The 22,237-nt window shown below is 35.0% G+C and overlaps 1 protein-coding gene across 5 annotated transcripts in view; it reads left to right on the forward strand.

Annotated features, from left to right (window-relative positions):
• SLIT2 (slit guidance ligand 2) overlaps nucleotides 1–22,237 on the forward strand; it is a 256,998-nt gene that overhangs the window by 210,312 nt on the left and 24,449 nt on the right. For 3 of the 5 annotated variants that reach the window (XM_058024095.1, XM_058024096.1, XM_058024097.1), the window contains 9 exons: nucleotides 1,112–1,180; nucleotides 3,116–3,187; nucleotides 3,410–3,481; nucleotides 5,470–5,541; nucleotides 7,975–8,138; nucleotides 13,191–13,315; nucleotides 13,450–13,547; nucleotides 14,939–15,078; nucleotides 18,904–18,930. In XM_058024095.1, coding sequence (XP_057880078.1) covers nucleotides 1,112–1,180; nucleotides 3,116–3,187; nucleotides 3,410–3,481; nucleotides 5,470–5,541; nucleotides 7,975–8,138; nucleotides 13,191–13,315; nucleotides 13,450–13,547; nucleotides 14,939–15,078; nucleotides 18,904–18,930 — 839 coding nt within the window. The remainder of the gene's footprint in view (nucleotides 1–1,111; nucleotides 1,181–3,115; nucleotides 3,188–3,409; nucleotides 3,482–5,469; nucleotides 5,542–7,974; nucleotides 8,139–13,190; nucleotides 13,316–13,449; nucleotides 13,548–14,938; nucleotides 15,079–18,903; nucleotides 18,931–22,237) is intronic. The other 2 variants (XM_058024098.1, XM_058024099.1) reach the window with 1 other exon arrangement.

Below are 22,237 nucleotides of genomic sequence, written 5' to 3' on the forward strand. Positions count from 1 at the left end.
TACAGCATACGTAAAGATATTAAGCTCAAAATAAAACTAAAAATGTCTCTATCAAAGACTGCTCTTAGCTCAGGCATGTTGCAAGTACTTGGATGGCAAAAATATCTTCTTTGTACAGGGATAATGAGGGTGTAGTTTCCACTTGGGTTCCAGGAAACATAAGTAATACCACCATCAGCAAAGTCATTTTCCCTAGCTGAGAAGCCAAAGACCTTTAATCTTCTTGCCACTATCTGCTTCATTTCAAACCATCGGGTGAATTCAGCACTTGCTGTAATCTCTGAACTACTTTCCCTGGTTACATGAGGAGCCCCTCCACTTGTACTTTGTCCTGTCTGGCTGCACACTGGAAGCTCTTTAGGCAAGGCTCGTTCCCTTCCTCTGCCTGTGCACAGTTTGAGAGCTCTGAACCCATTATCTCTAAGGATGAGAAGGTCTCTTATTGAGAGTTATGAGCATGGAAGAAGAGTGAGCAATATAATAATACAGGAGCTGTGAACCTACTGAGAGGGGGAAAAATCTGACTTTTCTAGTGAAAGGTAATTGATTGCTGTCTGCAGTCACTAACGTGCTTCACAGGAGTAGGACTGTAGCATGGTGTACTGATGTATCATGAAATTTACAGGGATAAATCAAGAAAGGTGACCTGAATCACAGGCATGACAAATGAATTTGCTGTTAGAGATGAAACCAGACCTTGCTGTTTGCAGTGTAAAGGACTACCTGTGCGATGCTGGAGTCTGTTTCTTTATATGATAGCTAAAAATCCACACTTAATGTGATTTGCAGAAGTTAGATTTACCTTTTCTCTGTAGGTGTGTGGGAAATGGAGATGATAAAGACCTCATTTTGCAGTCATTTTGAAATAATAGAAACTATAATGCAAGAAATATTTTTATTGTGTTACTTCATACAGTAGCATTTGGATCTTAGGCTACAAATCCTCAGTTGTATCTCTAAAAACCAAAATTTGTAAGGAAGTTTTCTTATAAAATGGAAAAGTATGCATTCATTTGCTATTAACTTTACTGTTGGATTCTGACATTAGTGGATGAAGATGCTCCTATTTTAATGAAATATATAATTTTCTTTGTTTTATTTTTCTGTTTAGTTATTTGGATGGAAATCAGTTTACCCTAGTTCCAAAAGAGCTTTCCAACTACAAGCATTTGACACTCATGTAAGTAGTTTAAAGCAGCGTTCTCTGCTGGAAGTAAAAGCAAAACAAAATACCTTACTCAATTATACCTGCATTTACTTGTAAGAAAAAGCCTGTAAAACGTGTCATATCTTTCAGACAATACCCAACCATTTTTTATAACTGAGGATATTTTATTCTACTTATGGCATTCAACATATAATATAGTCCGTCACCTTTTATGAGCATGGGTGTATTATTCCAGTGATTACATCACAAAATAATAAAGCAAAACTTATAGCTGACCTCAAAAGAGACATAAGATCAATTACAGTCATGGTAATTGTTTCTCCCACAGTTCATGACCCAAGGAGAGAGCTTGTCTAAAATGCCTTGCTGCCAACTCAATTGCTGACTCACTATGTGATTTTAGGCAAACTGTAATTACTCTAAATTTTATTACTTCTACCTCATGGATTATTTGAATATGATTTCTGTACCTTTTAAGTGTACAGTGAGGAAAAACAGGAAGACTATAGATGCAAATGCCTTAATTCCAGCTGTAATTCCATGGTCTTTGTTAGGACTAAAAAAATTTACACCAGCTGAGGCTGAACTGTGCTACATTCTGAAAGCAGTTTCTGGTTTCATTATAATCAGAATGAAAAGTGAGGGGAGAAACCAAATTTCATTTTTCACTGGGTTTAGCACAATTCAAAAACAAGAACTTTATTTCCTTTATTTACCTCACGTTAGACAAAAGATGTCACTGTCACAAAGTTTTGAAAACCCATACTTTCAAAACTTTTTGTATTTTTAAAATAATATTATGAAAAAAAAAAACCCCTTGCAATATTTTCAAGTCTATCCGGTGTAGAACTTGTAGGAAATCTTTGTGAATAGTTTTGGGAATTTATGAATTCATGAATGGTAAATAGAATGCAAATGAGTATTAACCGTCTCCATTTATGAGACCTGCAGGGCACATTTTTTTAAATTCTTCTGTATGTTTACTCATACTGCTGTTATGTAGTTGACAATGTTCCTCAGCTGTGTTTGGAAAAAGAAACCACTGTACATAATTCTGTGGTCAAAAAATAATTACATACAAGTCTCCTGAGTTCCAGATTAACAAAGTTGTTTATTTTTATCTTTTTCTTTCTCTTTTGAATGCATTTGTCTGTTATGGTTGCCTAATATGCTTATTATGAGTCAGTCATATTTGATACTTCCATGAAAATTTCAAGTGGGGAAATATGTATATTGCGTACCTATTCAACAGTGCTCTGAAGTTAATAGATCAAGGTTCCCTCTAAAAAAAAGGGCAGTGTTTCACCACAAAATACATGAAACAATACTGAAATAGTCAACACAAAATGAGAAGTAAAGCACAATGCGAGAATAAAGAACTGACAATATTCACATTTAATCAGCATCTTTGAAGCTACCAGCATACCACTACGGCTTCCATCATAATTATGTTTAAGATTTTATTCATTAGAATTTTGAACAAAGACATTAAGGCTTTTACTGTAAATCTAAGTTCTTTATTATAATAGCTCTGGGCTTTGATGTCTTCATCATATAAGTGTTAAGTAGAGTATTAAATGATATTTACTTAGGTGTCATGAGGGACATGACTAGAATGACTTCCACTTTAAAACATTACTTTCATTTTTTTGCTTGAGTTTATGAAGTATTGCATTATTAACTTGGTAGCATGATGAGCATTGCTATTGTATTAGAATGCATTGCACTGCTTTTTCATCTGTGTTGAAATGGAAATGCTTTTTATTTGTCAAGCTAAACACTTGCTGGGCTTGTATATGGCATGTGAAAATAAAAGCAGGTGCTGCTTTAAATAGTTATATCAACGATAATACTACTTCTACTAATGAAAATGTGTCTGTTTAACTTACAGTGTTTTGGGACTGGGGCAGTCATTTTAAGATCTGAATTTCTGAATTTATTTTTTAGAGATTTAAGTAACAACAGAATCAGCACTCTTTCTAATCAGAGCTTCAGCAACATGACTCAGCTGCTCACCTTGTAAGTTTAAACATGTAACAGTGACTCTTTGGAAGCATTACAGTGGGGTTCTTGTCTTGGAAGGAAAGGGTGTTTAGTTGACATTAAAACTTGCTTGGTTTGGAGGCTGTAAAATAACTTGTTTCCTAACTAGCTATGTGTGCAAAAGCTGCTTTTGGTCATGCTCTGCATAGTTTACTGAATAACCGATTCACTTGCTGACAGCATTTTGTATATTTTCAGAATTCTTAGTTACAACCGCCTAAGATGTATTCCTGCACGGACTTTTGATGGGTTGAAATCACTCAGGTTGTTGTAAGTATTTTTTTTAATCGTTGCTACTTTCCACAATTTTAATTTGTATACAGAAGAGAACGGAACCGTAAGAAGTTAGCAGATTATAAAACCTATCAAATATTTCAGAAGTGATAATTATGTAGCCTTAAAAATCTAAGACATGCACTTTTTACTTTTCTCATTTTTAATGGCAGCTGTATTTCTTTTTTGTGTTATGTTCTTCCTTGTTAAAAGCATTAAAGTCTAGCAAAAATGCCATATGCATAAATTTCTTCAGTATATATTAGGGGGGGTTGCAGTTGAATTTTAAAGATATTTATTGCAACAGTAAATTTCTTTGACTTGTTTTATTTAATGTAGGAGTATTTCCAAAGCCATGATGTCATTATTAAGTATTGAAAATCAATAACTTTACTTTTTGATTGCAGGAAAACTTTCCATTTTACCACTAGGAAAAACATAGGGGCACAAAAATGGACACAGGAATATAAAGAACAGTCTCATTTACAGTTTTAGTTTGTCATTAAGAAGAAAGCCTGCAAAAATTCCTTTTCAAAAGCCCACAGCAGAACATGTAATTTTTGCCTCCATGTGGGTCATTTATAAACATTTAAATACTTAGTTGGACTAAATAGCTAAAGTATGGCATTATTTAAGTGTACTTTCATAACTTCAGTGATTCAATAACAATATGGATAATTTCAAGAACTGTAATTCTGTATGCGTTAGATATTCATGTAAATGAATTAATTTATAGAAAAGAAGAGATACTCTTCATAGAACCACAGAATGAGCTGAGTTGAAAGGGACCTACAAGGATCATTGGTCCAACTCCTGGCCCTGCACAGCATCATCCCCAAGAGTCACACCCTGTGCCTGAGAGCCTTGCCCAAATGCTTCTTGAGCTCCATCAGGCTTGGTGCTGTGACCCCTGGGGAGCCTGTTCCAGTGCCCAACCACCTTCTGGTGGTTGGGTGAAGAATCTTCTCCTAATACCCAATCTAAACCTCCCCTAACTCAGCTTTGTTCCCTTGGGTGCTGTCACTGGTCACCAGACAGAAGAGATCAGTGCTTGCCCCTTCTTTTTCGCTCAAGAAGAATTTACAGATTGCAATGAGGTCTCCCCTCAATCTCCTCCAGGCTGAACTACCAAGTGAACCTCAGTCCCTTTTCATAGAGCTTCCTCTGAAGGCCCTTCACAGCACCATTAGTCTTCTTTGGACAGTCTGTATTAGCTTCCATCTTTCTTATACTGTGGCACCCAAAACTGCAATTTTCAAGGTGAGGCTGTCCCAGCCCAGAGCAGAGCAGAGGAATCCCTTCCCTTGCCCAGCTGGCCAGGCTGTGCCTGGTGCCCCCCAGGACAGGGCTGGCTCTCCTGGCTGCCAGGGCACTGCTGGCTCGTGTTCAACTTCCCACTGACCAGGATGCCCTGTGCCTTTCCTGGCACTGCTTTCCAGCATCTCATTCCTCAGTTTGAACCTACATCCAGGATTGCCCCATGCCAGGTGCAGAATGCAGCGCCCGCCCTTTTTAAACTTCATGTGGTTGGTGAAACCAGCAGGTTTTCTACAAAAGAGATCCCAGTAGTGAATCTTAATGAAGTCTTTAATTTTATACCTCTATATCAAATTTGGACAAAAAAGTTAATACTTTTATTAACGGTCAATGTCTGTCTGTTCTGTGAATCCATGAAAGATTAAAAAGATCATGAACATAATTAATGCAAATTTCAGGGAGATGCTGAAAAAATCAGAAATTCTTTTGCTATCTGCTATCTTTAAATCAAACTGTTACTTTGCATAACTGTGCCTACTTTTATCAACTTTTATTTTTCAATTTTAAAATAATTACAGTATTTCTATTTCTTGTGAAAATCCAGGATGAAAAAAATCAATGAAAAAAAAAAGTGAAAAGATGAAAACTGTTGAAAAAGAGGAAATTTGAGAAGTTAACCTGATGATTTTTTTATGCATTGATATTATTGTGTTTCTTCTCTCTTTAAGGTCTTTACATGGCAATGATATTTCTGTTGTTCCTGAAGGAGCCTTTAATGATCTTTCAGCATTATCACACCTGTGAGTATTCAGCTTGTGTACTGTGGTGTTTTTTTTTTTGTTATGCTTAGCCAAGTTCATAGAGCCAAACAAAGATATAATGCAAAGTTCTCTGGAAGAAACTCGTGTAGAGGATGGCCCCTGGCCAGAGAGCAGCTCAGCAGAGAAACTCTGGGCCTGCTGCTTGGGCTGCAAGTTGAACTTGTCTGCCCTGTGTCCTTATGGCAATGAAGGATAAAGACACTGGGCTGAATTTGAAAATGAGCAGCCAGGGGATTGAGGACACTGACCACTGCTTTCTGCTTGGCCCTCCTAGGGCCACATCTGGGCTGTGTGTCCAGTTCCTCCAGTACAAAGCAGATGTTTATGAGCTACAGCAAATCCAGCGGAGGGGAAAGCAGGGTTGGGAGGTGGCTTGATCAACTGAGCTGTAAGGAGAAGCTACAGGAACTGGGCTTATCCAGCCTGAAGAAAGGGATGCCAAGGAGAGACCTAAAACTCTTCAAGCCTCTAAGGATTACAGCAGTCCTGAGATGGAGACTCAGAGGTGCACAGTGAAGAATCAGAGTAAAGCATCAAAACCTGCAACAAGGGAAATTTGATTGAACAAAATGAAAAATTCTTCACTGTGAGGATGATTCAGCAGGAGAATCTCCATCCCTGGAGATTTTCAGAGCTCAGATGGAAACATCTGAGCAGCCCTGATTACCAAGGTAGCCCTGCTTTGTGCAGGAGGTGAGAAATGGATGAAAATTATTCTATGATTCTCTGTCAGGGTCTTGGTGACACTAAACACGTCACATCTGATTTCAGAACATAATTTGAGACAATATTTTTCCGGTTTTTAATTTTCATTGGGACCCTAAATTAGAACAAGCTACCTTCTGCAAATGTCGTGGTGTTTTTGGAAAATTGGGACTTTGAGGAGTATGTTGACTAGTGCCTTTAGATATATCTGGGGGCTTAAGTTTTTGAACAGCAGCATTTGTCAAAAAATTATTTGTTTCTCAATTAATATTGTCCATTTACATTTAGCTCTCAGAAATTTTATTCTGGTTAAGGTTTCAGTCATTGATAACACATTCAAATGCTACTAGTAAACCAATTTATCTGCATGAAATATCAGTAAAATTTGGATAGATTTGATTGTTCCTGGTATTGTTTTCTTTATGGATACTAGTTATCCTTGTTAATGTTTTGATTTTAGCAGAACAATTGTGTTAGTTCAGGCTGACGTCCACTTTTGCAAATACAGAATGGACAAATTCTAGGTATTTTTGCTTGCATGGGAAGTTCCCTTGTTACTAAGTTTCCTTTTTTAATTGCTCTGACTTAAGCCTGACAAATATGTATATTTTCTCGAGTACAGCTTGAATGTATTAAAAAGTTAAAATGAGAGGGCTTTCTGCTCAGTGAGGCAGAAAAGAGTGTTTCAGCTCTGGTGGTTCCTACTGCCTTTGCTTGACAAAGACTTTCTTGTATCTCTAGAAGACCCACTGATTCAAAGCTGTGGAAAACCTTGAAACATCTGGAGAAGAGGATGTTCTAATACAGCCATCTGATAGTGTTTGCACATGTTGAGATTGTCTGTTAAAAGTTCCATGATTACTTTATTTCTTGAAAGGAACACGAGTACATCTTTACAGAATAGCACAAGGCTTCAGTCCTCCAAATTAACTACACAATGTCTCATTGTTTTCAGAGTTTTAAGAGTATTTCCAGTTTATCGCAGAGAAAATAAACACTTAAAAATCTGTTACAGAAATTAATTCTGAAGATCTCTGGCTAATTTTTTTTTTTAATTAAAAAAAAGTCACAAGGATCCTTATTTAAAGAAATGGATTTACTTTCATAATGAAGCAATTCTTATGTAACTACCACAAAGCTAGGATAATGTGGTTTTATTTACTTATGCAGCAGAAAACTCTTAGAGAATTCTGCACGTATTTGTGAGTTCAGTGAGACAGCTGCAAAGAGGAAATAATTAAATCCAATTTGGAAGCTTAGAAACAGATGGTTTGTACCAGCCTCAGAGCCATAAACTGAAAAGGAGAAATATCAGGGCAGAATTCTGTGGATTTTTCTTGACTGCTTCAGAAGACATTCTTTATTCTTGTTATCTTGTTAAATTGCCCAGGATCAGTTTCACTCTGCTCATGCAGCTGATCTTCACTGTCACAAACCAACAGTGAAACAGATCTAGTTGGTATTAGCTCACCAAAGCTCACACATAGTTCTTTTAAGAATATCTGCATTTCTGGACTATGTTCTACTAAAACTATCACTTCTTGATCTAGAACCCAAATCCAAACAGTAGTGCTGTAACAGTATTTTTGTTGTGGGAGAGCAGGTTTGTGTTCTGAATGGTTTTTGCCAACCCATTTTCTGGCTTCTTTTTTAAAAAGCAGCCATTTAAAACTTGATTCTCTTCTTTATTTGTCTTTTTTTCCATAGGGCTATTGGTGCAAATCCTCTCTATTGTGATTGTAATATGCAGTGGCTATCTGACTGGGTCAAATCAGAATACAAAGAACCTGGTATTGCACGTTGTGCTGGTCCTGGAGAAATGGCAGATAAACTTCTTCTCACAACTCCCTCTAAGAAATTTACTTGCCAAGGTACTGTTGTTGTTTTTTTTCTCTTCAAAGTGTCAATTTTTAATTTTTACAAATAGTTGAGTTGCGAATTACAAGTCTTTTGTACTCAAAATACATTTATTATAGCATCCTAACTCAGCCTTTTCACTTTTACTCATACTTAAGGGTATAGCCATTGGTTCCATTCAGGAAATGTATTTATTTTAAAGATTTTAATTCCTATCTCTTTTAAAATAAATAGAGAAAAAAGTATTTGGAATTGCAGTACAGTATTCCTCATGATGCGCCTAGTACAGTGGATGCACACAGGTACTTTGTTCTGCCTCAGTTATGAATAGAGTTTAAACATCTGTACTTCCCTCAGTATTTTTCCTGCAAGCTGTTCACCATAAAAACTGTAAATACATCAGTAATATTTGCAGTTTGCTATTAAATATATAATATGTCTCTGATATTTCAGACGAAAGCACAAACCAAGCCATACCAAAAACAAACCAAGATAAAAGTAGATAAAGGAATGTGATAACCACTATAGAGGTCTTGATCTAAAATGTTGTTAAATGGGCAGGTGTCCCAGGGCATTTAATTCCATGTTGGTACCAGTGTTGCTGGCATTTATATCACAACTTATATTATTGTCTGTTAATTTGTAAGTTCATTTTCTGAACTGTGCTATTACTTTTCTAAAAAGTACCCTTTTGCTTACATCAAGCGAGGACTTGGTTTGTTAACTGTTAAATCTTGCTGTATTCCTCTGATTTATCCCTTAAATATTTTGAAAACAGTGAAATCTTCTACTGTGACTTCATTTTTTGTGGTCCTGATTTAAAACCATTGAAACTCCAATTAAAAAAAAAAAGTGTTCTTATATTTCTAAGCCATTGCTAAGCTCATTGTGATTTCTGAGGCATCAGATGAATAGGATCTTTAGTCTTGTAAAAGTAACTTATTCTCAGTGTCTACTTGAAGCTGTTTTGACTTATTCATCTTTTAATGTATCTTCAAAGATGAACTTTATCCCTTTGTCATTTTGTTCTTAAAAAAGCAAAGCAGTGGGACTTTGTCAGAGTTTGTCTTATTCAAAGTTGTTCTTTACTGCATATTTAATCTATTCAGTCTTTTCTCTTTAGACTTCCTGTCAAAAAACCTTTTTTTATTTTTTCATATAAATACCACTGGAAGCCATCTTCTTACTTGTGATGCCAGTGAATTTTTTTTTACCTCTGAATCCCTCTTGAAGCAGTACATCTCTGAGGTCATGGCAGTGTTCATTGCATATGACACTCATCTGTTGCAAAGTCTCTTAGCCTCATTTTAGATAGGACATTTGCTGGCCCATCTGATCATTCTTTACCAGTGTCCACTGAACCACATTGCAGAAATGCTTTTATTGCAACACTGGCATAGGGACAAGTGAAGGAATATTTGCATGGATATTTGCATGGATATGAGGAACCTGTTTAGTTATTTTCTAGCTTTGTCAGTTTTACAACCTGTATCCCATCACTCTACAATCATTGTTGTCAGACAATCCAGAAATTATATTATTCCCTCTTTCCCATCCAAAAACATTCTTTATATGATTGTGCAGGGTAAGAGCTGTGTATTTGTTTCACTTCCAAGAGTGGAGATCTGGTGTTATGAATATCTTTGAAATAAAATAATTTTCCTGTTGCTGTCCTATGAAGATGCTCATAATTACAGATTGCAAATCAACAGCTTTTCAATGTCATGATGGCCCTATAAGGCATTTTGAGTCTGTTGCTCAAAGATAAGTAATTTTGTCTTTTGCTTAAAAGTGAACTGCTGAATAATAGAAATTAGGAAGATGCTGTGTTTCTATTAGAACCAAAATTTTTGCCTATGAAGAAAAGGGCTGTTTTCAGAATATCTGTTGATGGTCTGCTGCTGTATATGTATTTACAGGAAAAGAGTAATATGTAATTCCCTCTTATCACTATCTGTGTATTCAATTGATAATGAATTGGGTGCTTGAATTTTACCTACATAGTGAATAGTTCCCAGTGAAAATGGCATTTCACATTGAAGTCTCATCTCAGTCATAAAGCTCAAAAAATCACTTTACCTTATTTTAATTTTATGAATTCTTTAACTGCAGGAATCATCCATTAATATTTTCTCCTTCCAGTTATTTTCCTACGTTTGTGGGTGGGGTTTTTCTTTCCTTTTTTTAATGTGGCCTCTAACAGCTTCTCAATATTTTACCTCTTTATCATCCTTGCCCTGCTTCTAGAGATTCCAGGGCCTTGTGGTTTTCTGATACCAGGTAAGGTTATAAGTAGATCTGGAATGGGTGATCTGCTTAAGAACCTTCTGACCTTCCTTTTGTGTACCTCAAGCAGAATTCTTTCCTAAGACACGCATGCGTACTGTTCGTTTCCCCTGTGATGAATTTACAGATGATTATTGATGATACATCATTTGGTATATTGCGTGAGCGGTTTTTTTATTTCAAAAGTCTGGGTTTAAAATCTGAGTTATCTAACTGAAATTATTACTTCCATTGCATTGTACTAAAATTTGTGATTTCATTAGCAGTGTAAATGCTGCTTTAGAGGCCATATGCAAGAGAGGAGTCAAAAAATGTCAGAGCTTAGTTTTTCTTGCAACAAGTTTCTTTAGAAGCTGGTTTGAGAGTGTTTGTGTCATGGTTTTTCTTAAAACATCTTAGCTACGTGTATATATCTATGTCAATAAAATACTGTTAGTTTTTCCTGGTTTACAAAAGAATTTTTTTTCTCAGGGCTTACTCAAGAACATAGATGTCTACAATTTGAAAACTTAAACTAGCCAAAAGGTTATAAACCCCATTCTTTTTCACATACAAGTCTTTTAACAGATGCAAGCAGGAAGAATAAAGGAAAAGTATAGTGAAAATGAAAATAGGTTCCAAAATACCTTTACATTTTTTTTTTATCTTAAAACTGAAGAATGATAAATCAGACTATTACTTTATATTGCATACTACATATACATTCATTTGAAAGAAATAAAGTACAAAATCCGATAATGTTGCTTACTCTCATGTTGAGACTTAGGTTCTCATTTTCTGTCTCTGTTTTGGAAGTGAAATTTAGAGTGCTAATCCATTTGGGAACAAAAGCTTAGTTACTGAATGTTTTTTAATTTGTGCCAATTAATTAGCATTTTATTGTATGAAAAGTTGAAAAGAGGATATAATATTCAGAATAAATAGAAGGAAGGATTGACTCCCAAGGTGCAGCACAGTATTACAAATTTTTGTGCCTCTTTCACTTAATTTTTTTAACAGAACCTCTTAATATACTCAATAATCAGCAATAGTCCAGAGTACAGTCAGGACTTTCTAGATGTTGATTCTATGATGTTTTTTTCAACTTTTCCTCCTCTTCTTTGCTCTGATCTAACAGATACTTTGACCAGGTATAGATTTCTCTTTCAAAATAATGTAATGAAGAGAAAAAAAAACAATGGTCCTTACAGATTATGGTTTTGGCTGTAAGCACCTCATCCCATATTACTGTGTTCTGCTTGCAAGCTGTGACACAGAAGGATACCAGCAACTACAGATTGAAAAAAAAAAAAAAAAAAATTAAAAGGTCACCTGCTCTTTGTCTAACACTCCCTACTGGATCCTTACAATCACATGGCTTCCTTCCAGGCCAGCTCCTTTACAATTAAAGTGAGATTAATTTGCAAAGAAAATTAAGAAAGTTAAGCAATCTAAGTTTAAAAATAGAATAAATCCCTCTATCTAAGCAAAGCCCTTTTAGCTTTGAAAACTCTGCAGTTTGGCTCATTTTGTGTAAAACCTGTTACAGAGAAATTGTGCATTTGCTGTAGTAGGCCTCAGGAGTTTGGGATTTTTTTTCCCATTTAGAAGAAATCACTGTTCCTTCAAAGGTGCAGCTCATCTGTGGATAACAGGAGCTTTTTTTAGTAGGAGAAATCTGAATCAAACTGAAGGCAGTATTGTCATCAGGCTATAGAGCTGGGAATAGAGAATGTATCTTCATTCTCTTAATTGGCATTTGACAGAGTCACCCATTTTCTCTTACAGTAATCAAAATTCACAAAAATTATGAAAATTAGTCATTATTCATACACAGGTGTTTTCTCACTTCTAACAAGTAAGCAGTGATTTCTTCAGTTGTTTGACAAAAAAAAAAAAAAAAAAGAAACAAAAAAAAAAAACATCCTGGAAAAGATGGTTCCTGACTTGAAAATTCACCTTGAAATGGTTGTAAAACCAGGAAACTACAGAGAAAGAAAACCTACAAAATATTTGTATAACAGAGATAAGATTTGTGTACACCAAAGCTCAAGTCTGGGTTCTGAAACTTAGGGCTTTGTCTATTTCCATTTCTGATTTCTTTCATTATAATCATTAATAGAAGAAGCTAGACTGCAAGCATGGTTTGCACTCTTCACTTGCACATAGGTTTGAGGGCACATGTTTTGTGGGCTCAGCTAACACAGTAATGCACAGAACTGTGGCTGACCCATAAGGAAGAACGACACAGTATAGAGCTATTTATGGTGAGACAATGCAATTTACGTTACAGTTTGCAGACGTTCAAGGAATTTACAGTAATTTTACCTTTTCATTTTGCCATCTATGTGGTCCTGCAGATAGAAAACATGTTAAAGCAGAAATGCATTTAAAGAAGTGTTCTCAGTAACACCACCATGGAACAGATTGAAAATTGTGATAGCCCACTTTCTCACTGGAACAAAACAAAAGTTGAAATTGTGTTCTTCCTTTTGTTAATACAAAGGAAAGGTAATTATCATGCATCAGAACTCTACAGATTTCAGAGGATAGGAATATGGGAATCACTTTGGTGTCACCTGCTTAACAAAAACTAAGAACTGGTACCTAAACCAAAAATCCAATCCTATATTTACCTGGTCGTATCAAAAGAAAGAAGGACAGTTCAGCATTTCATTAATATAAAAACACCATGAAGTGTAAAATATAAATTTTAAAATTGAAAGCAACATGTCAGGTAGACCCTCTCCAGTGTAAATTAATAGTTACTTGTTTCTGACTATCCAATTTATATTTTTAAGGGCCTGTGGATGTTAATATTCTTGCAAAGTGTAATCCCTGTTTATCAAATCCATGTAAAAATGATGGAACCTGCAATAATGATCCAGTTGACTTCTACAGATGTACATGCCCATATGGTTTCAAGGTAGGTACTTCATGAAGAGGAAAAAAGCTCACTGAAATGTAAGCTCATCCTTAAAAACCTTTAAGTATTCTTTGTCTCCCTTCCACTGGTGCATGTATTTTCTTCTTACGCTATAATTGTTGTTCCCTGTGTAGGGTCAAGACTGTGATATTCCCATTCATGCTTGCATTAGCAACCCGTGCCAACATGGTGGAACTTGTCATTTGAAAGAAGGAGAAAAGGATGGTTTCTGGTAGGTTTTTTAATTGTAATAGCAGGATGGAAAACTAGTGAGATTTTTGTGGTAAACTAATGGTGTTAATCTTTAGGTTTGCTGGTAAGAGCACCACAAAGGCAGATTTTAGCACTTTGGATGTTTTCAGAACATGTTGCCATCCTTGGAAAGCTTCTAGAGCTTTGAATCTGTTAAAAACAGTAACAAATGACTGTGATTTGTTGAGGCATATCAGGTCAAGACAGCATAGTATTGACTCCATTATGTTAATTAATAGCTAGCTAGATCCCTGCTGAAAAAATCTCGTAATTCATCTGTTGTTGTGTGTATTACTTCAACAGACAGCATGTAAATGATAAAATGCAAATCCCAGTGAAACAGAAAATTAATGATTCATTTGAAACTCACTATGCCAGCAGATAAACATGCTGTGAGCATTTTTAATCTTGAGTTATTTAATCACACAGTACAATTACTCCAGATGTACTTCATGAATTATGAAATAAAGTTCTTTAGCATTCTTACGTGAGATTATTAGTCATTTAATAATCTACACCTCAAGCTTGTTAGAAATGACACTTCAAAAAGATACAATTCATTATCCTGCAATTCGTTATGACATTAGTCTTACTTTTAATCCAAATTTTGCCCAAGGATTAAATGGTCTTCTATTAAAAATTAAGCGTATACATCTTAATACTATGCCTCAAGAATTTAAATTGACATAGTCACGCCTCAGAATTTGATCTTTTTGATTTATTTGTTTGAACACTAGGTATTTTGAAAATCAAAGCAATCTCATAGTGAAAGCTTCAGAAATTATAGGTAGTGCAAATTACATAAAAATGTATGTGTAGTCATGTTTGAGTGACTTTTACATTACCTATCTATTTTGATTTATTTGTTTTGCAGAAACATGATTAAAAGCAAAAAAATAAATTACTGCTTTGTAGAATTTATGCAGGCTTTGGCTTTTTATATGAATGCATGTACATTAAACAGAGTTTTATATTGGTGCATTTAACTGAATGATTGTGGAAAACTACTATTACATACCAATCGCTGATTCCACAATATTTCCATGTATTTACCCTTAAAAAAACCAAAAGGATCACTTTCCATAAGAAATCTAATCTTACAATGTAAATGAAGAATGGTTTTTAAAAAGAATACTCCATGATTTAATTTAGCAGGGTCCTTAAATTAAAGACTGTGATATGGCTTTAGAAGCATTTTTCTGTCATTTAAAATACTTGGTAATTGTTTGATAAAAGGGCTTTTTATATTATATCAACCGTGTTCTGTTGTGGAATATTGTAATTCTAATGTAATTCTATTAATTACAGAACTCCTTGTCTGGACTCCTCACCTAAAATGTTCATGTGGTTATTTGGTTTTCTGTACTACAGGTGTACTTGTGCAGATGGATTTGAAGGTGAAAACTGTGAAGTAAATGTTGATGACTGTGAAGACAATGACTGTGAAAACAATTCTACTTGTGTGGATGGAATTAATAATTATACTTGCCTTTGTCCACCTGAATATACAGGTAGGAGTATAAGAGAAAGCATGGGTAATCCAAGAATTCCTAGTAGAAGAGTAATATTTTCCACTTTGCAGGTAGCTGCTCTACAACTGACTTAATACCAGGTGTCCCTCCATTTTTTTCTCCTGTATGATTTGTAGTCTAAATTAGATTTAATGTCCACTCATTAATTCTTTTTTTAGTTTTGAAATTGTAGCACTTTTATATTTCAAAGGTCATTCAAAATGTGCCCCTCCTTACTGTTTGCCTAGACACCCCAGTGGAGGACCTCTGTAGCTGTAGAAATCTGAAAAATATTCTGCTTTTCTCCTTAATCCTCATTTTACTATAAAGAATTTGTCTGTGCCATTGGGAAACTGTGTTTGGCACCCCTGGATGCTGTCCTGTACTCCACCAGAAATATTAATGCCGAGTGTGATGCTTCCTGCACAAAATAAAAAGACAAGTGTCTATTGTTTCTGTCAGTTGGCAGGCAAACCAAAGCACATCTTTTCTTTGTTAAAGTGGATCTCTTGCTTGCTGTCACGGTCTCTGTGGAAATGGAGGATAGTTGGAACAGCAGCACGGAGGAAGCAGGATCAATTGTTTGCATTGATAATTTTTATAGGACTTCTAATGAGACAAACCTATTTTCTATTAGATAGTTGACCACTAGAAGAGCATAGAGTTTAAATTCAATGCAATTTGAAATGCATAAAAAAGAAATGTAACATCCACCATAGTTTGGGAATTAATTCTAATCTGTCATCCCATATTTTTACTTTACTCGATCAAAGTTGAGCTCTGGGAAGCTGTAAGGAGAGGTAAATGCATTAATTAATTTCATTTATTGAAAACCCAGCTAACTCCTTTCTCATCCAAAATGTTTCCATCACTAGTTCTACAGACTGCAGGATTGCTTCCCTGTTTTCAGGTATTCAAATTTAAAGTCAGTATTTAAATATTGGGAATGCACAATGAGTGAAGATGGTAAAACAGAAGTATAAGAAATACAACTTCATACTCTAATAGAGGTATTTATCCAGTACTTATTCTGGGTAAATTTTTGGTAGAAATGCCCCTATGCAGGATAAGCTACAATATCTAAAGCGATGCAAAAGCCAAAAATCTGTTTAACAATACATGGATGATCCATATGTGGAAGGACAGACACAATCTCATAAGAGAAAATACTGTTTTGCCAAGTACCAATACGTTAATACCTAAGTGCGATTGACAGTTCAAGCCTTGGAAAGGAGCAACAGGTAACAGCCTCAGTAAGCAGAAACAGCAGTTCTGCTGCAGTTAATATTTCAGGTACAGGTGAGTCAAGTTCAGCTCCCTTGGGAGAAGTTGTGATCTCCTTTAAGAATGGGGTCAGGTTTTCTCTTGTGTAGGCTGGAAGAGGCCAGAGCAAAGTCACATCAATCCAGTGTTGCTCTTCAGTGGCTTCATGCTAAGAGGTTTCATATACCTCTTACATAGGAAATAGTTCACTTGCAAGTGCATTCCTCCTCTGCAGCTTTGCAGGTGTTTTTACCTGTGTTGCTCATTTCTACATTTTCAGCCTTACTTTGGGTGCCTTTAACTGTTAGAGTCAGGTAGTTGGATTCACAGGACGCCTTGGGAAGGACTGCTGTTGTTTAATATCCATAAAGTGGATACAAAGGATTGCCTATATGTCCTAGCCTAAAACTTTGATTAAGTGTTCCTGTTGCATTTTTGGACTATTGTAAATGAAATGTAAATTTTTAATTTACAGTTGAAATAAAAATTAATGCATTTCTCTATATACCTCTATGGATAGAGGAAAAAGGAGAGAATAAACATTGATGAAATTTTAGATGTTTGTATTGCAGTTGTACTTCTTTAGTCATAATACAAGACAATGAATTTTTAAAATTTGTTTCGTATCTGTGCATAATTTTACCATAATCATAAAATGAGTTTTATAGATACAATGCCTACTCATAATATCTACTGAAGTCAGTAAGACATGAGAGTAGGTGAGAGCCTTCTCACCAGCTCTAAAAGAAATTAAAACAATCTATTTCTAATCAGTAAGTTTAAGCCTCCAGTTAAAAAATGTTGAGAATTTATAATAGCTTATCAGACTTTTTAAAAAAAGATGCTTTTCTTTTAAATGCATCACTAGAGCCTCAACTCATTTTGTACTAATCGTAGCAAAAATTTAGGTTTTCCATTACTAAGAGGAAAGTACAGAATTCTACAATATACTGTCCATCATACAAAGCATCTAAGAATAGGACACAATGCGTGAGACCTTAAGTGCTTTTTAAAATTAGTTACAAGGTGAAAATGTGAAACATTGAGCTAGCCAAGGGGTCCTCACATCTGTCATCCATGGTCTTCCATAATAAATAACCTTCAGTATTAAGAATTAGACTGAAAGAAGTCCGGGCACATCAGGATCTCAAAAGGGTAATGTTCTTAGTATAAAGTAACTGTGCAGTTGCCTCGAGTGTGTATGAGGTATCAAATAATTTGTAGAACTTTTATTTTTCTCAGGCCTTTAACCTGAGCTGAATGATATATAACAGAATCCCTGTTAAGTATGTAACAGTAATTTTCATGGGGAACTTTGTAAACATTTGGATTGTGATATTTGTTCTAACAGGTTAAAGTAAGATATGCATATTTCTAATGTTTGCTTTTTATGAAAGGATTTTTCATTAAATGAATTCGTGTATTAGCTGGTCAAAAGTAGCTTTATAATCAGGAAAACAGGCTATATATTCATATTCAGTATATATAAAGATTTTTAAATTCAGGGGTATTGATCTCTAGTTCAGAAAGTCCCTGTGCCTCTAAGTGGCACAGTGTATATACTAGGAAAATATTACTGTAGGCTTGTCCTGTCCTCTTTTAATTATGTTGACAATGCCCTCAGTTGTCCTTGTTCAACATGTCACAGCATACATGTGCTCAACCTGGAATTGCACCAGTCCAGAATATTTTCCTTGGTGAATGATTACCTGCAAATATGTTTTAATTTCAGCAGCACAGTATAAGGAAGAAATCAGCTGAATGTGCTGGTATGAAATGTAAATCGTTCTTCTATAAAGCCTTATTTTTATGTGGAGGGTTTGTTAGGATCCAAAATGAACTGTAAAGAATGTTGCAGTGTAAAACCTAACTGCCTCTTTTTGACTTTCCTAACAATCCCGTGAAAATCAACACTTCTCAACTATATTGTATTGTCTTAAAAACAAGCAATTAGAAAGCTTATTTTGTTGTTGCATAAGAATCAGGAATCTGTTTTGCTCTGCCTCAGTTAAGTTTTACAGCAACCACCACAGTTACAGGTGGAAAGACTAAGAATGGTATTTGCACTATAATATGAGCTTTCTTAAGATCACAGACTGTAACTGTGGCACAACAGTAAGCAAATGGAATCAACAGATATTCAGGGTTTCTGATGGAACCTGGAGAAATAAAACATTTAAAATACTTCACTATGTCCTGCACTCTTTAATCTTGATATTCTCTTAACATTACCATCTCCTTTATTTGAACCCCAGTCTAGTAAACTTCAGGTCATTGTATGTACATTCTATAGATTACAGATAATCATTTCTCTTGCTCATTGTCGTCAGTCATTAGATCACAGAACTAACTGATCCAGAAGTAAAACCTCTCTTACACCACTGGTGGCATGTACTTCTTACCTTTCTGTTTGTTTTGTTCTGCTGGAGGTGAGACTTTGAGGCTTGCTTTGTTTGCTATATCAACCTCTCTGCTGCTATAGTTGTGCATTAGCTTAATGTGCTATGCTGTTGTATTACAATGTAAAAAGTCTCTTGTCTCTTCTGTCTTTGTCACTGCAAGCTGCTAATCTGAATGAAGTGGAAAAAGGTCAGTTGTCTTTTAAACCTATTTTCACTTACCTTGGTTTCTCACTTTCCTTTTCTTAAAGGTGCATGGATTTCAGTTATTACAAATGACCAAATTGTATATAGATAGAACTTAGAAAGCTCACTGCAAATGCTGAAATTAGGCGCTTGGCTGTTGCTGTGAATACATGTCAAAAGAATGTTGTCAAAGATGCAGATCACTGTGCAGGAGTGCTTTAATACTGCATTCAGTGTCGTTTATTCAGATGTATTTAAAACTTGTGCAGACATTGATACAGGACTGAAAAAAACTTATATTATTGTGTTCTGAAATCCTTATTCTTCTCACCTTAAAGCCGTCCCTTGGTTCCACATGCTAATGTATTCTCTGTCTTACAGCACTGTTCTGTTTTAATATTTTCAATAGATTGTGTCACTAGAAAATATTCTAGAGTATCAAATGGCAATCACCTTGCTCCTCATTTCTGTGGCTTCTTATTTGCTGTAAATATCTAAAGAAACTGAAATGACTATATTAATCTGGGGCTATGGTAGAAAAAAGGTAATATTGAAGAGATTTATAACACTAACTGGGTGTTTGATTTTTAATATTATTTAGGTTTCTGCTTAGCACCTATCACACACTAACAAAGATAAATCATCTTCTCTGCAATCTGATCAGATATACAATCTGAGACCTACCATAATCAATGGCAGCATATTTATAAAGTTGCATGTTTAGTTTAAAAGCAAATGAATATTTTGGTATACTTGCCATTAATTTGATAAATATATTTTCAGTTCCTGAAGCAATATATTATATTATATATCATTATAAAAATATGTTCATTATCCATGAAATTACCTGTTGAGCAAGATTGCAGTTATATAATCTAAGTTGCCTAATAACATCTATGTTGATTAATTTAGATATCTAATTAATAATTCCTGTAACTTAAACTCATAGTGTAAATTTTCTCTGTAACTGGGGCAGAGTATGAGACATTTTCAGAAAATTATTCCAGCCACAGGTTTTCCATGCTTAAACTGTCTTCCATTTAGACATGTTGCTGTATTTGCATTTTATTACTACTCAACTGGACAGCAAAAATAGCCTGCTGTTTTTCTTGTTTATTATCAAGTGTGAACTGTAACATATTAAAATTATTGATAATAGAAAGAACAAACTCCTCACAAACAAATTATCAAACGTCCAGGGGATGTGAACTAAGTTTGGCTCCAAGACTAAGCAGATGTGTATGTGATACATGTTTGTATTAGCTTATCAGCTGAACATGGAAGTTATTGATAGTCTACAAGGTGCCTGGAGGATCAGTCAGTTTTATCGTGCAAGACATCTTTTGAATTGTGACAGTATTAGGGGGAAAAAAGAGATAATTTCAAGTAATTATCTCAGTTTATGCAAGCCTTAGACACAACCTTCTTGCCACTGCAATAAAGGAGTTGCATTAGTACTTCGAATTCACTTGGTAATCAGATAAGTACCTTTCTGAAATTTAAGCAAGCAAGTAATCAAATGCAAATCATGTAATATCAAACTTGATAAAAATTTCAATAATTCCATCAAATTAAATAATAATTCTCACCCTTGTAAGAACTGCATGTGTTATGGATTCTTAGAAAAAAGAGATGCATTTGTTATTCTTGCTTTTTATCACTCATAAAATTTTCTATTTCATCTAGCTTAATAAACTTTAAATTACCATTCTATATTAAAAGCTCAAGTATTGAAATAATTTTACTACATTTGCATAAAGGGGAAATTTACATGATATTTGTGGCAAGCTGAGCTACCTGCTTCTGGTTTAATCACTGCCTTGACTCATTCTAGTCTATGATCCACCCTTCTGTTTACATTAATTGTCTTAAAGCTTACCTGCCTAAAAGTTACTGTTTTTTTGCTGTTAACAGTGAACATAAAAAAAATGAATCTGTTTAACTAAATTAAACTGAGCCTTATCTTATACTGAGATCCACAAGCATGGGAGACAGCTAAAAATACTTATGCAATGCTGAAAGATGGGAACAGTCCAGCAATTTGACTCTAAAATTAAATTCAAAAAAATGTTCAGATTTATGGTTATAAACTGCATTCTACTGTCACTGAGAACTTTTGTTAATTCTAAGAAATTTTATCCCTCATATAGTCAATATTTTTATTTGTATTTTCTGAATAAAATAAATATTTCTGAATAAAAGGTCTGAAATAATTCATGTTGTATACTGCACGTCAAGCTGAAGACAATAAAAATGCAGCAATTTTCTATATATAATTTCTTAAATGGCACAGTCATTTTCCAACCCCTGCTGCAGTCTATTGGCTGTTTGAGTCAAAGTGTTAAACAGAGACCGCCAGTCACAGAGTCAGACAGTGATACCTAATTGATAAAACATAAACACTGCAGATGTTGACTCACAGTATAGCTTAACTAAGCTCAGAAGATGAAATGGATATATAAGCACACACTTAAATTCCTTCTGTTCTATTCTGTGGTAGGTATTGGCAGTTTTGACTTTGGAAGAGGGAATAATCTAGGAAAAACCTATGTTTTGATAATTAAAAATGACTACTGTCACTTTTGGATTCTCTGTCTAGTTTTTTTGGGGAGGGGGTTTTTGGTTGTTTTTTGTTTTTTTTTTTAATATCAAACTCAGCTTTGCTAATAAGGGTCATTTTAAACTTGTTTCTTTATAAACTTGCCTGTAATTAGCAATGTGCTATTACATTAAGAAGCCTATGTCCATTTCTGTTAGAGCTGTCCTCTTCATTCAGAAATGTAGTGGCTGACATTCCTTTATCTTAAATTTATTTACCAATTATTCAAAAAAACAAAGATGTAAATCCTTTTTCACTTCATTGCCTTTTTACTCATTATTTGTTCTAGTACGTATCTATAAAATGGAAAATCCAGAGTTAAGGGTCTAGTCAGCCTTGAGAAAAGAAGACTTGGGGAGACTTCATCACCCTGTTCCAGTACTAAAAAGGGTGGCTGCAAGGAAAATGGAGACTCCCTTTTTCATAAGGAATCACAGGGAAAAGAGGAGGAGTAATGGGTACAAGGCACTCCTGGGGAGATACCAGTTAGAATTAAAAAAGAGGGAAATTTTTACTGTCAGGACATGGTGCCATTGGAATAATCTTTTCAGGATAGTGGTGGATTTCCCAACAGACCCTTTCAGGATTCAGCTAGAAAGGGTGCTAGAACATTGTGTCTCTTCTGCTTTTTCCAGGAGATGATCCTTGAGGGATAAGCCTGGTATTCTGTGATGAAGTTTTTAGTGATTTATTATCTTATCAACTCATAAGA

Source organism: Melospiza georgiana, chromosome 5 (assembly GCF_028018845.1).
Source record: "Melospiza georgiana isolate bMelGeo1 chromosome 5, bMelGeo1.pri, whole genome shotgun sequence".
Taxonomy (NCBI): Eukaryota; Metazoa; Chordata; class Aves; order Passeriformes; family Passerellidae; genus Melospiza; species Melospiza georgiana.